General features: G+C 45.0%; 1 protein-coding gene across 1 annotated transcript; it reads right to left on the bottom strand.

Moving 5' to 3' along the window:
* Positions 1–1792: 1792 nt before the first annotated feature.
* Positions 1793–5350, bottom strand: MRGPRD (MAS related GPR family member D). The gene has a single exon (XM_024255915.3). It carries the CDS (start codon positions 5346–5348, stop codon positions 4383–4385), a length of 966 nt encoding a protein of 321 aa, XP_024111683.2. The 5' UTR covers positions 5349–5350; the 3' UTR covers positions 1793–4382.
* Positions 5351–16464: the final 11114 nt, after the last annotated feature.

The following is a 16464-nucleotide window of genomic DNA, read 5'->3' as shown; positions in this document are numbered from 1 at the left end:
GCAGTACCTCTGCCACTTCAATGAAAGTTGCTGTCTAACACCACTGGCTCACCTTTTTTTTTTTTTTGAGACGGAGTTTCGCTCGTTTTGCCCAGGCTGGAGTGCAATGGCCTGATCTTGGCTCACCGCAACCTCTGCCTCCCAGGTTCAAGCGATTCTCCTGCCTCAGCCTCCCAAGTAGCTGGGATTACAAGCGTGCACCATCATGCCTGGCTAATTTTGCATTTTTAGTACAGACAGGGTTTCACCATGTTGGTCAGGCTGGTCTCGAACTCCTGACCTCGGGTGATCCGCCCATCTCGGCCTCCCAAAGTGCTGGGATTACAGGTGTGAGCCACTGCACCCAGCACCACTGGCTCACCTTGAATTCTTTCCTGGGCAAAGCCAAGAACTCTCCTGGCTAAGCCCCAGTTTGGGGGCTCACCTGTCCTACATCATCAGGAGCCTGGGTCTCTGAGTGACAGAGTGGAGCAGAGCCTCCCATCCACCTGCATTGGTCAATGGCATAAGCAAGAAAACTTTCATTATGCTGCGCCATGAGATTTGAGAATGCTTTATTACAGCAATTAGCCAGTGGACGTGATGGAAGTTGCAGATAAATTTGGGACTCTGGGAGCAAAAATCAGGTGACCTGACAATGGCTGCCACAGGAAGTAGATAACCACAAGGACGGAGGAGATAGTGTCCAGTCCGTGGGAGGCCACGACTGAGAGGCAACTCCTGGGATGAGGAGTGGGGAGCCTGGAGTTGACTGGGCCCTTCCTGAACTGACTGCACCCAAGTCTCTGCCGAGAGTCCTACTGGGGGCTCCAGAGAAAGGAAAGTACCATGACAGAAAATAAAGAACTTGGTACTGTTTGCCTCCTGACACTGTGGTCTGCAGAATTTATGTATGTTTGGTTCATCTCTATTAAACAAGCAATCTGGAAGCCACCTATTTCCAAACCAAACCAAGCTGTGTTTGTTGGCCTGATCAAGCTGTTCTTGTCAGGAATTCCTTTCTGGAATCACTTTTGATTGTTTAGAACATGTGTTCTTGATCCAGTTCCCTGAGGCAGCCCACAGGGGCTTCAGGAGGAGTGCAGGGTGAGGTTGATTGTTCCCATTACACAGCTGGGGAAGAAGAGGCCAGAGGGGAATACCTGGCCTGAGGGAACCCAGAAGGCAGAGGGGAACCCCTGTCTCCTCACTCCCAGAGCCAGGCCCTGTCCCCATCAGTGAGTGGTGGGAGGACCCTCATCCTCCCTCCATATCTGGTTCCCACCTGGGACCCCACAGGGCTGAACCTTGGGGTGGAATTGGGGAAATCGGGGCTCAACAAGAAAACTTGTTTCAGCAAAGGATTGAACTATCAGACAGTGTGGACTATGCTACTGGAATTTTATGGTTATTTACACGGAAATCTCCAGCGCTCTAGTGTGGCCAGAGGGCTCGCTGCTCCTGGTTGGATCCAGGGTTTATGGGACCTAAAATTTCTACAGGATTTGGGGCCCTTTTTAAGGGGGAAGAAAAGAAGGAAGGAAAGTTACAAATACAAAATTAGATATGAAAATGAATAGTTATTTAGAATGAGAAAGTAAATCAAACATTGTTTTTTAAGCAAGAGCGGGTAACGCAAACTTCATAAAATATTAAAAGCCTTATAATATTTTTCATAATTAGCTGCTTAACCTTTCTAATATATGTTCTACATTTTTGGCTGCATACTGTTGCTTGCCTCTTCATAGATCAATTTTGTACACTTTCTATGGAGAAAAGAGAAAGATAATTGTGTTTTTCCTCATTGATTGGATTTATTTTAAGTGATTGATAGCTGGATACATAAAACGTGCAACTTCACACAGAGACGTTTTTGCCATGTGTATTCCTGCTCCAGCATTTTGGATACAAAAACAGGGTGTCTGATGAATGTTACTTTCACATTTCCCGGGAGAAAAGAGTTATGGTATGTGTTCTGATTACACATGCTGCATTAGCAAAGATCTTGCTAACAGGTGAGACCCGCTCTGAGCAGGCACCCGTGAGAACAGAACCCCCCACTTAGAATTGTACATCTGGGGATCGAAGGATTCTTCTATAAGCTAGCTTCTGATTCGGTACATTTCAAATCTTATTTCTTCTCTGTTACCCACTCCCCCACATAGTTCCTTCGTCTGTTCATTTTTTCAGGCAGCTCTTTCCACGATGCCCGGGGAGCTGGCACAGCAGGCAGTGGGAACGTTCCTGGGAGCCGTTCCTACCCTGGGGCGCTAGCAATTGCCTAACCACACACAGAAGTGATCGGAAACCACATAAACGCACCTCACTAAGCCCAAACTGCAGGAACACCCTAACTCCTCTTCCACTCAGCTCCACCCCCCAAATACCTGTGGGCACACCAGTGCCACCTGACCTAAAGTGGAGTGTGATGGAGGTACCGGAGTAGAAGGTCTAAGGGATATATCATTTTATAAGTTTTATCGAAACATAACATCATCATGTGAACAATTTCTAGGGCTCCTCCCCTTGCAAATGAGGGGCCCTGTGGTAGCCACTGACTGCTAAGAAACGAGAAGGTCCTCCTACCAACCGTCGGCTTTAGACTGGGCCACCTTGTGGCTGCCCAGGTTGGAGAAGTCATGAAATATGGAGTTTGTAGTCAGAAGACATGGGTTGGATCCTGGACAAAACATGAGCTGTAAAGCACTGTACAGGCATCAGTTACTCTTACTGGCCAAATGAGCACTTGCTAAGTGCATCTGGCATTTGAGGCCAGTGCTGGTACCAAGCGCTCCGCTAAATGCTGGAATGACTGATAAAGAGCCGCCACTCTGCCTCACGTGCCCCCCCGGGACACACAGACCTGGGGGCCTGAGCCCTAGATGGGAAAGCACGTGACTCAGGAAATGAAATCACTCAGAGGTAATTTCTCCTTCTGGGAGGGCTGCACAGCCCCTAGCCCAGGGCAATGAACACCCAGGGGGAGCCCAGGAAGGGGAGTCCTGTCCAGGTGCACAGTCTTCGAGTCCCCAGGACACCATCACCTGCCACGGCACAGAACCGCAGGCTGTGAGAGTTGATTCCAGGGGTGTATTTTATAGCTTACTGATGAGCTGTCCTCTCCTGTCTCAGGATCTGACCTGTGCCCTGGCTGGCTCAAAGGCTCCATCTTTTGGGAGGAGACTGAGAATTGCTTCAGAAAGATGCCAAGAGAAAGAACAAGATCATTTTCACCTTCTGACCTGAAAAACAGGATGATGCAGCCAGGTGCCAGGCTTGCAGGCCAGGCTGTGGTCTGGAGATGGTATCTTTCCACTTCTGTCTTTCCTCCTCCCTCACCTCTTTAAGTCCGGGACTGACTCTGCAGGGACCTCCTGTCTTGCACCCCCTCCATGCAAGCCGAGAGCCTCGAGGCTGGATGCTGGGTGGTAGGAAAGGGCTGTGATTTATGGAAAGTGCAGGGAACATCTGCCTTGTTCTGGCCCCAGGGGACTGTGGGAAGGAAAGGGGGAGGGAGGAGAGTGGAGCCAGCTGATGTGTGTCCCAGATGTTCCGTCTTTGGGCTTTTGGGCAAAGTGAGGGGGCCCTGGGAGGGACAGTCAGTGAGGTACGAGACTCTGGCTCTGGGGGACACTGCCTGGAAGGCTGCCCTCCATTGCCTGGGGCACTGTCCTATCAGCGTCTGCTGGAGTGACTGCCAGTGAAGCCAGGCAGAGGCTCTTCCTTTCCCAGTGCAGCCTGGAGGAAAGCGAACAGGCCTGCCCTGGGTGTGAGGGGTGACAGGGTAAGGCGACCTCATAGCAAATGCCAGGGGTCCAGGGCTGGCCAGGGGTCAGAGGGATGGTGGGGCAGAGTCTCATGGTCCACAGCCAGCGAGATCTGGGTCAGCGATGGCGACACCGTTTACTTGCAGACTGCAGGCACACCTGGGGAAAGGTGCACGGGGGCACCACCTTGGTGGCCAGTTGGTGCCACCCAAGGACCAGCATAGGGCCAAAGATCACCCGAGGTCACCTGCCTCCTCCACAAAGATGCCATCTTAGGCAGAGAAGGTGGTTGGGAGAAAGCTTTCATATTCAAATGAGATTCCTGTTATCCACCCATAGATAACCAGCTTAAAGCAGGGTAGGGCTAAAAGCTAATATTTTCCCCCAACCAGATGATCTGCTATAAACAAATAAATTGCATCTTCCAGCGGGGTTGCATTGTGAGATCCAGGACACAGGTGGTGTGGGGAGCTTCAACATGCAGGGAAGTGACCCCCACATGCAGCTGCAAAGTCCTTGGGGCTCCCCCAAGAAGGCCGGCCAGACACTTGGCAGGGACGAGGTGGGAGGCAGCTCACGGCTCGGGAATCTCCAGGGCATGGGCTCGCACAGATGGGAAGCACCTGTGGGCGGCTCTCAAGCCCCCACCTCATTGGTGCCCATGGTGGGCGTCTCCCCACCTTCCAGCTCGGGCTCCTCGCGAAGCGCCCGTTGGAGCACAGTCCCCAGGGACCTGGTGGGCAGCCTGTGGCTCCTCTGGCTGCCCACCAGGAAGTAGATGACGGGGTTGGCGCTGCTGCTTATGGACGAGGAGAGGCGTGACAAGCTGAAGCACAGGACCTGCATCTTGGGCGGCAGGCTCAACCAGTACAGCACAAACCAGTAGATGCTCAGAGGCAGGGAAAAGATGAGGAACACCAGGACAGAGGCCAGGACCACCACGAACAGCTGAGTGGGCTGCCGCCGCCACTGCTGGGAGCTCCTCCGCACCCGGACAAAGAGGGTCAGGCTGGACAGAGTCATCACTGGGGTTAAGACCCCCATGATGAGGGCGGCCTGGACCATGTCCACCCTGAAGCACCGATCTTCATTGAATTTCAAGAACTTGCTGCAGAAGGAGGAGGTCAACCCATTCATCAGGAGACACAGCGTCCAGAGCAGGGCACACACCCGGGCTGACAGGTGCCTGGGCCGGTGACACTTGAACCAGATAGGGAAGAGGACGGAGAGACAGCGCTGGGTGCTGATGGCCGTCAGCAGGCTCAGGCCCACTGTGTAGGCAAAGTACTTCAGTCTCTTCATCAGCTCGTGGACCTTGTCAGTGGTGTTGACCAGGGGCTGGGTTTCCAGGCTGAGCATGGAAGCCATGCTGAAGAGGAAGAGGAGGTCGGCTGCTGCCAGGTTGAGGATGTAGATGCAGAAGGGGGTCCTGCGCATTCGAAAGCCCAGCAGCCAGATCACCATGCTGTTGCCTGCCATCCCGCACAGGCAGGTGAACATGGCCAGGCAGCTCAGCACCAGGTAGGCCGTGTGCACTGTGCTCCCTCTGGAATGGTTTGGGGCCGACTCCACGGTCCCACTGCTATTCAAAGTCTGGTTCATCCCTACGAGAGGAAGATGCACCAGTGTGAAATTCTGTGTTGCTGGGACCACGGGGGACCCCTGGGTGCCCCTCGAATTTCCAGCTTCAGAGCTCTCCCCTCCAGGTTCTTTATGCAACAGACCATGACGGGGAGGCTTAACCTTCCTCCGCTCCTGTGATTCACTCAGCCCAGATCTGCCTCCAGGGTCACCTTTATAGCTACAAAGCTGTTATAGATGCCCTTTATCGGGTTAAAAAATTCTCTTCTATCTTGCTTTGAATTATTTTTTAAATCGTGGAGAGGTATTGACTTTCATCAAATGCTTTTTCTACGTCTATTATAGAAAAATCATTATTATCAATAGATGTAGAAAAAGTATTTGATAGAAGCATTTGAAATCATTTTTTTTCCTCCTGTAATTGTCAAACCCTGTGAGTTAATTTAAAAAACAATAGACCTTAGGGCTGGGCGTGGTGGTGCATGCCTGTAACCCCAGCACTTTGGGAGGCTTGCTTGAGGCCAGGAGTTTGAGACCAGCCTGGGCAACATAGCAAGATCCCATCTCTACATTTTTTTTTTTTTAAATAGCCGGGCATGGTGGCACACACCTGTGGTCCCAGCTACTTGAAAGGCCGAGGCAGGAGGATCGCTTGAGCCTGGCACATTGAGGTTGTAGTGAGCCATGGTCCCACCACTGCACCCCAGCCTGGAAGACAGAGCGAGACCTTGTCTCTTAAAAAAAAAAAAAATTAGACCTCAGGGCAAAGAGCAGAATTAACTACACTCAGTTTAAGACACACCATGAGCATCAGCCCATTAAAAACCCTCCATTTATTCAAGTTTCCTTCCCCATCCCATCTTAGCTGCCTTTTTCCCCCTGCCACTTGCATCCATCCAACCTGTTTCACACAAGTCCTTGGACACCTCAATATCTTTCGAGATGGAGTGGTTGCCCCTTGTGTTTTAAATTTACATAAATGTTGTGATTTAGAATTAATGATGGGTTTTTTATTTTTCACTTGACAATATGTTTGTAGGATATATCCAGGTGGCTGTATGCAAAAGTTGTGGTTTAAAATGTCATAATGCCCATTGATCTGTTATCTATTCCTTACTGTGGATCCTCAGCTTGCTTCAAAATTCCCATTATCACCAAAACACTGTGTTGAACATCCTCATGCATGTGTCCATTGGACTTGACTTAGGATTTTTCCGGGATACATTCTTGGAGGAGGATTGCTTGGTTATAGAACATATGCACATGTAGTTTCACTAAATATTGCCTGGTAATTCTTTTTCTGAGTGGCTGCTTCAGGTTTCACCTGTACCAGCAGAATAGGAATGTTCACGTTTTCCCATTCTCTCATCAACACTTGGTGCTATTTGTTTTTCTAACTTTTGCCAACCTGATGGTTGCAAAGTGATATACTGTAGATGTTTTAACTTGCATTTCTGTGATTACAGTGAGTTTGAGCATCAATTCATATATCTGTTAGCCATTTGGAGTTCCCCTTCTTCAAATTGCCTGTTCACACCTGTTGTCCATTTTTCAACTGGGTTTCTTTTCTTTTCCTTCCTGATTTGCAAGAGTTGCTTGTATTTCTAGGTATTAATGCCTTCCTGGATTTAGACATTGCAGATACTTTTCTCTGAGAACTCTCTGTTTTTTATGGCAACTTTATCTATTATGAATTTCTGTTGGAAGACATCCTAAATTTTGGTATAACCAACTCTTCAGAATTTTTTCCTCTGAAATTTTGTGCCTTCTAAATCTGAAAGTACTCTGTCTCCCTGGATAAAAAATGTAGTCTTTTATATTTTCTTCTATTACTTTTATAGTTTTTCCCATTCAGATTTTGGTTCTTGGATCCAACGAGAATCTATTTTTTATGAGCTTGATTTTTCCTCCACAGTATGGATCAGCTTTCCTAACACTGTCTCCTAAACAGTCTGTCCTTTCCCTATTGACTTATTAAGTTCCCATTTAAACATGGGACTGGGTTATTAATTTCATTCTTCATTCTGTGTCATTGGTTTGTCTCTCAGTTCCTACAACATTGACACGGTGTTTTGTTTTTTTAAATATGTCTTTCTGCTATGTCATTTTATTTTATAAGATGCATCTCCCTTCTTTAACTTTGTTTGCCAAAATTGAATTAGCTATTTGTGAATCTTTATTCTTCCTTAAGATTTTAGAGCAAATTTTTGGAATTCATAAAAGAAAAAAACTCTCAAGTTTTCAGTAGAAGTTCATAGAACTTGCAGATTATTGTATTAGAGAATTGTCACATTCACAATGTTAAGTCATTATGTCCATAGCCTGAAATGTCTCTCTGTTCTCAAATCCTTTCTTACATCCTGTAAAATAATTAATAATAACATTGAATTTTTTTTTTTTTTTGAGATGGAGTCTCACTCTTTTTGCCCACGCTGGAGTGCAGTGGCATGATCTCGGCTCACTGCAACCTCCAACTCCTGGTTTTAAGTGATACTCCTGCCTCAGCTTCCTGAGTAGAGTAGCTGGGATTACCAGCACCCGCCACCACACCTGGCTAATTTTTGTATTTTTAGTAGAGATGGGGTTTTGCCATGTTGGCCAGGCTGGTCTCGAACTCCTGACCTCAGGTGATCCAGCCTGCCTCGGCCTCCCAAAGGGCTGGGATTATAGGTGTGAGCCACTGCACCAGGCCATAACATTGAAATTTTACTCATAAAAGTTCTGTACACTTTATTGTGTTAATTTCTAGATATTGTTTTAGTGGTTTTGCTGGCATTGTAAATGGTATTTTATTACATCTAAAAAATTTTACTTACTTTTTTTTTTTTTGAGATGGAGTCTCCCTCTCTTGCCAGGCTGGAGTGCAGTGTTGGGATCTTGGCTCACTGCAACCTCCGACTCCCTAGTTCAAGCGATTCTCCTACTTCAGCCTCCCAAGTAGCTAGGATTATAGGCACACGCCACCATGTCCAGTTAATTTTTGCATTTTCAATAGAGACAGGGTTTCACCATGTTGGCCAGGCTAGTCTTTATCTCCTAACCTCGTGATCCACCCACCTCAGCCTCCCAAAGTGCTGGGATTACAGGCTTGAGCCACCGCTCCTGGCCTACTTACATTTTTATTGGACAGCTGATGAATGGAATTGGATTAATAATAATACTTCTTGTTTCATGACATCCTGTTAACATTGGTTGCCCTCTTTTATTTTTTAGTGTATATATGTTTGTGTTCATATTAATGTAGGTACCCACCATCCAACATGAAAACCATGATTTTGACAATAACTTATTTAATTTTTCAGTTTGTTTAGCTGCTGTATGGAGAATAGACTGATAAGGATAAGAGGAGAGGCTGGGAGACAAGTAAGGAGTCTGATGCAGGTGCTAGTGGGAGCTGAACTGGCGTGGTGGCTGTGGAGTATAGGTCATGAGAAACAGCTGGGTTTGGAATAAAATGTAAAAGTAGAGCTCACAAGCCTTGCTGATGAATTGGACACTGGGGGGATTCCATTAGTTTATGCATTCAATCATTAATTCAGTAGTTCATTCATTCAGTGTAACCCAGTGAGTTCTTACCTTTGTCCAGGCCCTTTCCGTGAATAAAGTAGGTACCTACAACGTATGAGGATTCTGACTTCTCTACACCCTCACCAAAATTTGTTATTAGCTGTCTTTTTTACTGTAGCCATCCTAGTGGGTGTGTGAATTGGCATCTCATTATGATTTTGATTTGCATTTCCCTAATGACTAATGATGTAGAACATTTTTACATTTTTTCACATGCTTATTGGTCATTTGTATATCTTTGAGGAAATATCTATTCAGATTCTTTCTCCTTTAAAAGTGGATTATTTGTCTTTTTACTGTTGAACTGTTAAAGTTGGTGTTTTTTTTTTTTTTTTTGAGACGAAGTCTCGCTCTCTTGCCCAGGCTGTAGTGCAATGGCACAATCTTGGCTCACTGCAATCTCTGCCTCCTAGATTCAAGTGATTCTTCTGCCTCAGCCTCGCAAGTAGCTGGTATTATAGGCACCTGCCATCATGCCTGGCTAATTTTTGTACTTTTGTAGAGACAGGGTTTCACTGTGTTGGCCAGGCTGCTCTCGAACTCCTGACCTCAGGTGATCCGCCCGCCTTGGCCTCCCAAAGTGCTGGGATTACAGGTGTGAGCCACTGTGCCTAGCCAAAGTTTTTTAAAAATAAAAATTGTATATATTAGACTCTTATGAGATATGATTTGCAAATATTTTCTCCCACTCTGTAGGTTGCCTTTTCACTCTCTTGACAGTGTCCTTTGAGACACAAAAGTTTTTACTTTGATGAAGTCCAGTTTATCTATTTTTTTCTTTTGTTGCTTGTGTCTGGTGTCATATCTAAGAATCCACTGCCAAATCCAAGTTCATGGAGATTGGAGATTTACCTCTGTGTTCTTTTCTAAGGATTTGGTGGCTTTAGCTCTTATATTTAAGTCATTGATTCATTTTAAGTTAATTTTTGTGGGTAATGTGTCACCTTCATTTTTGAATGATATTTTCTCTGGACAAAGAATTCTAGGTTGAGAGTTTTAAAATTTATCTTTTAAAATTTTAAAGATGTCATTCTGTGGTCTTTTGTCTTGCATAACTTCTGAAAAGAGGTCTGTAATAATTCTCATCCTTTTCTCTCTCTCTTTTTTTTTTTTTTTTTTTTTTTGATACAGGGTCTGGCTCTGTCACCCAGGCTGGAATGCAATGGCATGATTTCGACTCACTGCAATCTTCATCTCCTGGGCTCAAATCATCCTCCCACCTCAGCCTCCCACGTAGCTGGGACTACAGGTGCATGCCACCATGCCTGGCTAATTTTTGTATTTTTTGTAGAGATGGGATTTCACCATGTTGCCCAGGCTGGTCTCAAACTCATGAGCTCAAGCGATCCACCTACCACAGCCTCCCAAAGTGCTGGGATTACAGGCGTGAGCCACTGCACCTGGCCATCTCTGGCTGTTTTTAAGGTCTTCTCTTTATCATTGGTTTTCAAAAGTGTAGATATGATATTCTTTGGTATAGTTTATTTTGGTGTTCATTATATTCATTGAGGTTCTTGGATCTATGGGTTTATAATTTTTATTTATTTATTTATTTATTTTATGAGATGGAGTCTTGCTCTGCTGCCCAGGCTGGAGTGCAGTGGCACCATCTCAGCTCACTGCAACCTCTGACTCCCAGGTTCAAGCAATTCTCCTGCCTCAGCCTCCCGAGTAGCTGGGACTATAAGTTCGCACCCCCATGCCCAGCTAATTTTTTGTATTTTTAGTAACCTGGTGTTTCACTGTGTTAGCCAGGATGGTCTCAATCTCCTGACCTCGTGATCTGCTTGCCTCGGCCTCCCAAAGTGCTGGGATTACAGAAATGAGCCACTGCGCCCGGCCTATAATTTTTATTTTATAATTTTATTATGAGTCTGGAAAATTTTGGCCATTTTATTTAAATATTTTTTGCCCCCTTTCTTGGAATTCGAATTAGACACATGTTATATTGCTTGATATTGTCTCACAGATTACTAAAGCTCTGAGTTTTTTTTTTTCTCTGTGCTTAATTTTAAATAGTTTCTATTGCCTTGCTTTCAAGTTGTCTGATTTTTTCTTCTGCAGTGTGTAATCTTGTTCTTAATCCCATTCAGTAAATTTTTTTTGTTCCACACACTGTATTTTCAGCTTTAGAAGTTGCATTTGGTTCTTATCTATACCTCACATTTTTCTTTTCATTGTGTTCATGTTTTCCTTGAAATCTTTGAGCATTTCTGACAGGTGTTTAAAATTCCTTGCCTGCTAATTTTATCTCTGTCATTTCTTGGTCTCTTTCAATTTACTAATTTTACTCCTGGTTAGGGGTCCCATTTTTCTGCTTTGTCACATGTCTAGTAATACTTCTTTAGATGCTGGACATTGTAAGTTTTACATTGTTGAATGTCTGAATTTTTAATTTTTTGTTAAACAGTGGTAGGCCTTCTTCTGGCAGACATTTAATTTACAGATAAATTTGATCCTTTCAAGACTTGTTTTGAACTTTGTTAGAGCAGGTCTAGAGTAGCTATAGGAGTGACCTTTTTGGGCTTTCTACTGAACGTCCCAAGTTTCCAGCGAAGTCATTCTACTTTAGCTTATCAGAACTTGAACCCCTCTCAGCCCTGTGTGAAGTCTGAGAATTGTTCAGCGGACAGATAATCAGTAGTTGTTCTTTGCCCAGTTTCAAAGAGTTAGTTTCATCTTATGCACAACTTAGTTTTCACCCAAAGACTCAAAGGGTCTATGCAGGATTTTGGAGTTGTTTCCTTGAGTAGTTCCCTTCTTTCTCTCTGGTGCTCCATCTCACAAATTCGAACCACTTAATTCTCCTGAGCTCTGACTCAGAGAGAGCACCATGGTCTGCTTGGCTTCCCTCACTGCTGTGCCACTGTCCAGAAAGTATCTGTAGGCAGAAAGCCAGGGTAATCATAGGACTTGCCTCTTACATTTCTCTTCTCTCAAGATCTTAGTCCTGGGCTGCCTCTTGTCCAATAATGCCAACAGTTGTTTCATATGTTTTCTCCAGTTTTCTAGTTGTTTACAGTGGTAGGGCTGGTCCAATACCAGTTAGTCCATCATGGCCAGAGAAAAAAGTGTCTCTGTTATGTTTCCTGTTGATTTTTGCTGATGTATAGGAGCACTGTTGATTTCTGTAGTTTTTACCAATCAGGTAAATGTTATGATTTATTTTACCATGTCTATCAGTTTATCTGTTGAATATTTTTATTTTCTGTGCAACTATCCCTATACCTTTACTTTTTTTTATGTCTTAGAGCATGGTCCAGATCATCTAGTACTATACTGAACAATGCCTGGAATCAGGTATGCTTATCTTCTGCCTAATTTTTTATTTTTTATTTTATTTATTTATATGTTTTTTTGAGACAGAGTCTCACTCTGTCACCCAGGCTGGAGTGCACTGGCGTGATCTCGGGTCACTGCAACCTCTGCCTCCTAGGTTCAAGGGATTCTCCTGCCTCAGCCTCCCAACTAGCTGGGATTACAGGCATGCACCACCACGCCTGGCTAATTTTTGTATTTTTAGTAGAGACGGGGTTTCACCACATTGGCCAGGCTGGTCTCGAACTCCTGACTTTGTGATCCGCCCGCCTCGGCCTCCCAAAGTGCTGGGATTCCAGGTGTGAGCCACCGTGCCCAGCCATCTTCTGCCTAATTTTAAAGAGCATGTGTCTAAAGTTTCTCCATTAGATATGATGTTTACTGTCAGTTTTTGATATTATCTTTTATCAAAGTAAGAAGATTTCCTTCCTAGTTTTCTGAGAGTTTTTATCATAAATGCATGGTGAAATTTGTCGTAAACTTTTTTTCTGCATCTACCAAGATAATAATTTTCTTTTTTTCTCCCCCTGTCTACGTATGTGGTGAATATACATTGATAGATTTTCTGGCATTTATTCAACCTTCTATTTCTAAGATAAACCATTTAGTTAGTTCTGAGGGGTTTTTGCTCTGATTTTATTTAGAACATTTTCATCCATGTTTATAACTGAAATTGGCCCATAATTTTCCTTTCTGGTACTGTCCTTGCCTGTTTTTTATTTCAAAGCTAAAAGGTGATACTGGCTTTATAAAATGAGTTGGAGAGATTACCCTTTTCCTCTGTCTTCTAGAACAATTTGTGTCATGTTAGGATTATCTTTCTTTGAAGGTTTGGCAGAAGGTAAAACCATCTGTTCTGGTAATTTTTATGTAAGTGTGAGTGGATGTGCATGGCTTTAAAAAGAACTACAAATCCAATTTATTTAATGTTTTAAGTCTACTCAGGCATTTAATTTCTTACTGAGTTACAGTAGGCAATATTGTTTTTCTAGAAAATTGTTCTTGCTTTTTGGTTTCACATTTATCAGTACAACACTTAGAGTAGCTTCTTATATTCATTTAGAATTTTTACAACTTCACTTCTATCTGCCAGTCTTTATTTGTGACTTCACTCCTGTTTTTCCTTAATCAGTTTGCCAGAGGGTTGTTTTTTGAGAACTATTTAAAAATAAAAGCATCTCTACTGTTTCTTTGCTTCATGTTTCCTTAATTTATGCTTTTATTTTTTTTCCATTTTCTTTGGATTTACCCTGTGATTCTTTTTCAGCTTCCTTTGTTGAATGCTTAGGTAATTAATTTTTAAACCTCCCTTTGGTAACAGGTATTTAGGGCTATAAATGGACCACTAAGTATTTCTTTAGATGTTTCATAAGTTTTGATATCAAGTGTTATTATTGTCTAAATAGCTTATAATTCAAAACTATTGCAAATATGAAATTTAAATATCTATAAGTTATTTAGAAATATATTTTATAACGCATGATTCTAGCTATCCTTTTGTTATTAATTTTGCAAGAAGGTCAGATAATGTGGTCAGTTTTTTGATATTTGTTGAGATGCATTTTGAAGCCTAATGGATGGTTAATTTCTATTTTCTTTCTATATCCATTTGACTATGTTTTAAAAATTATGTTATTTACATTATCTGTAGCTTTATTAATTTGTATTCTATAAACATCAACCCATTATGACTGAGGTCTTGTCATTTTGTCTTCCACCTATTTTGAAACTTTGTTAAGTGACTACAAATCCAAGATTATTTGATAACACTGGGGAATTGTGTCCTTTATGTAGTGGTCCTCTTCAGCCTTACTAATTTTTTTTTTTTTTTTTGAGACAGAGTCTCACTGTGTTGCCCAGGCTCCAGTGCAGTGGCCACGATCTTGGCTCACTGCAAACTTCGCCTCCTGGGTTCAAGCGATTCTCCTGCCTCAGCCTCCCAAGTAGCTGGGATTACAAGCATGTGCCACCATGCTCGGCTAATCTTTGTATTTTTAGTAGAGATGGGGTTTTGCCATGTTGGCCAGGCTGGTCTTGAACTCCTGACCTCAAGTGATCTGCCCACCTCAGCCTCCCAAAGTGCTGGATTATAGGCGTGAGCCATCGTGACTGGCTCTTTATTTTTTATTTTTTTATTTTTAAGTTTGCAATTACTGGTTTCCTTCTACAGGGATATCATTACTTTTTCTTGTGAGAGCCCCACGTTGTCATAGGGTTTTGCTACCCAGGCATTTGGCATTGGCCTCTGTGGATATTCAAAGGATTTCACAGGTCCGGGACCAGGTTTTTGATGGATTTCTTGGCTGGGAGATTTTGCATCATACAAGCAGTGGTAAATTCAGATTCTACACCTGTGAATGGCGCAAATCTGGGGCTCTAGCTACTCAAATTGGTGCACAGCTCTACCCACACACCCACACATCCACACACCCAGTTACAGGTGGGGTGGAGCTCCTAACAGCACCCTGGGCAGAACGCTGCTTTCTCTGGGCAGCTCCCTGGGCCCTGGCCTCATGCAGGTTCCTCCGTTCAAACTCCCTCCCCCACTTTATGCCACTCCAAGACCACCTCCTAACCCCTAGCCCTGCCACCCCTACCCCCTGGAGCCTGTGTCTCATCTGGTGTACCCTGGGCCCCCGGCGTCAGCTCTGGTTGCTGATTCATTTGTGGCACCTGAAGATTTCTCTTCCTGTCATCTTTCTACTCGGTATTTTATTTGGGTGGGGCGGGAGGGGAATTATGTTTTCTCGAACATTTTTTGGTCTCCACAGTGGGAGCACGGCACCATGTCCCAGAGTTACCAATCTCCATAGGTCACTATAATTGGAAATGTCCCCTTAGGTTCAAAACAGATTTAAACATTTACCAAACTCATACTATGTGCCAGATACATACATTCCATATATATAAAAACACATATACATATATAATAGTGCACACACACATATGCACATAGACATATATACATATCACACATAGCATATATTCATATATACATATGTAGCACATATATACACATAGAACACATAGCTCTATACACAGCACATACACATATACACAGTAAACACCTACATATATGTATACCCACGTACACAGACACACAGAGCACATACATAACGATGATCACAATGGCCATGAACTCACAGTTGTGGGTAGGAAACACACAGTTAAAGGCAGTCCCACCCTACAGCTCAGGGTGTAACTAACAAGGTGAGGGACTCAGGTGGGAAGGGGAGCTGGGGGGAGCCAGGTGAGGGAGCGGGGTGCTGGCTGCAGGAGAAGTGTGCGTGCACGTGGCTGGGTCCCAGGGTCAAGCCCTTCCCAGGTGGGCTTGGGCACCGGCTGCCTGATTCCTCTCCAGCTTGTTGGGGAACCTCCCTCTAATGCCACGGAGCCTGGCCTCTGCCTCTGGGTCGCCTGTGCACCCACATGGCCGCTGCAGGATGACGCGGGTCTACTCCATGCGGGTTCAGGGGTGTTTGGGCAGTGCTCTGTCAGGAAGGGAGACCAGAGGCTCCGCAGCTCTGAGAGGGGAGGGTGCAGATGCATGCTGCTGTCCCACGGTCCTTGTACTTATACTTCTGATGGGTCTTCCCAGGCCATTGTCCCCCACCTGCCACCTTCCCCATCCCCCACTCTGCTCTGGGTGCCTGGACAGGGTGGTGATGTCCAGTGGGGCTCAGAGGCCCTCAGGGTGCCTGGCTTCCTCTTGGGGGTCACCAGGGAGCCCCTTGCAGACATTTCCCAAGGGCCCGCAGTGTGTCAGGGGCTATTCCAGGTACCGGGGTGCTGGAGAGAAAGAGACAGGTCCCTCTTTGCACCTGTGGATGCCGTTCTGCAGGAGAGACGGTCCCTGAGCAGGGATAGCAAGGTGGCTTCAGCCCGGCACCTGTGAGGGTGCTGGCGAGAGCTGTGATGGAGGCCTTTTTTCTTTTTGTGAGACGGAGTCTTGCTCCGTCACCAGGCTGGAGTGCAGTGGTGCAATCTCAGCTCCCTGCAACCTCCGTCTCCTGGGTTCAAGTGATTCTCCTGCCTCAGCCTCCTGAGTAGCTGGGATTACAGGTACGTGCCACCACAGCCAGCTAATTTTTGTATTTTTAGTAGAGACGGTTTCAGTATGTTGGCCCGGCTGGTCTTGAACTCCTGACCTCAGGTGATCCGCCCACCTCGGCCTCCCAAAGTGCTGGGATTACAGGCGTCAGCCACCGCGCCCGGCCTTGATGGGGGCCTTTATGCAGAACCCTGATGGATC

The sequence above is a fragment of the Pongo abelii genome, chromosome 9, assembly GCF_028885655.2.
Source record: "Pongo abelii isolate AG06213 chromosome 9, NHGRI_mPonAbe1-v2.0_pri, whole genome shotgun sequence".
NCBI lineage: Eukaryota > Metazoa > Chordata > Mammalia > Primates > Hominidae > Pongo > Pongo abelii.
The sequence above is the reverse complement of the archived record's forward strand: the minus strand, read 5'-3'. Positions and strand labels throughout refer to the sequence as shown.

Coding starts and splice junctions, on each gene's coding strand:
- MRGPRD (XM_024255915.3), bottom strand. CDS start 5,348: ATGAACCAGACTTTGAATAGCAGTGGGACCGTGGAGTCGGCCCCAAAC.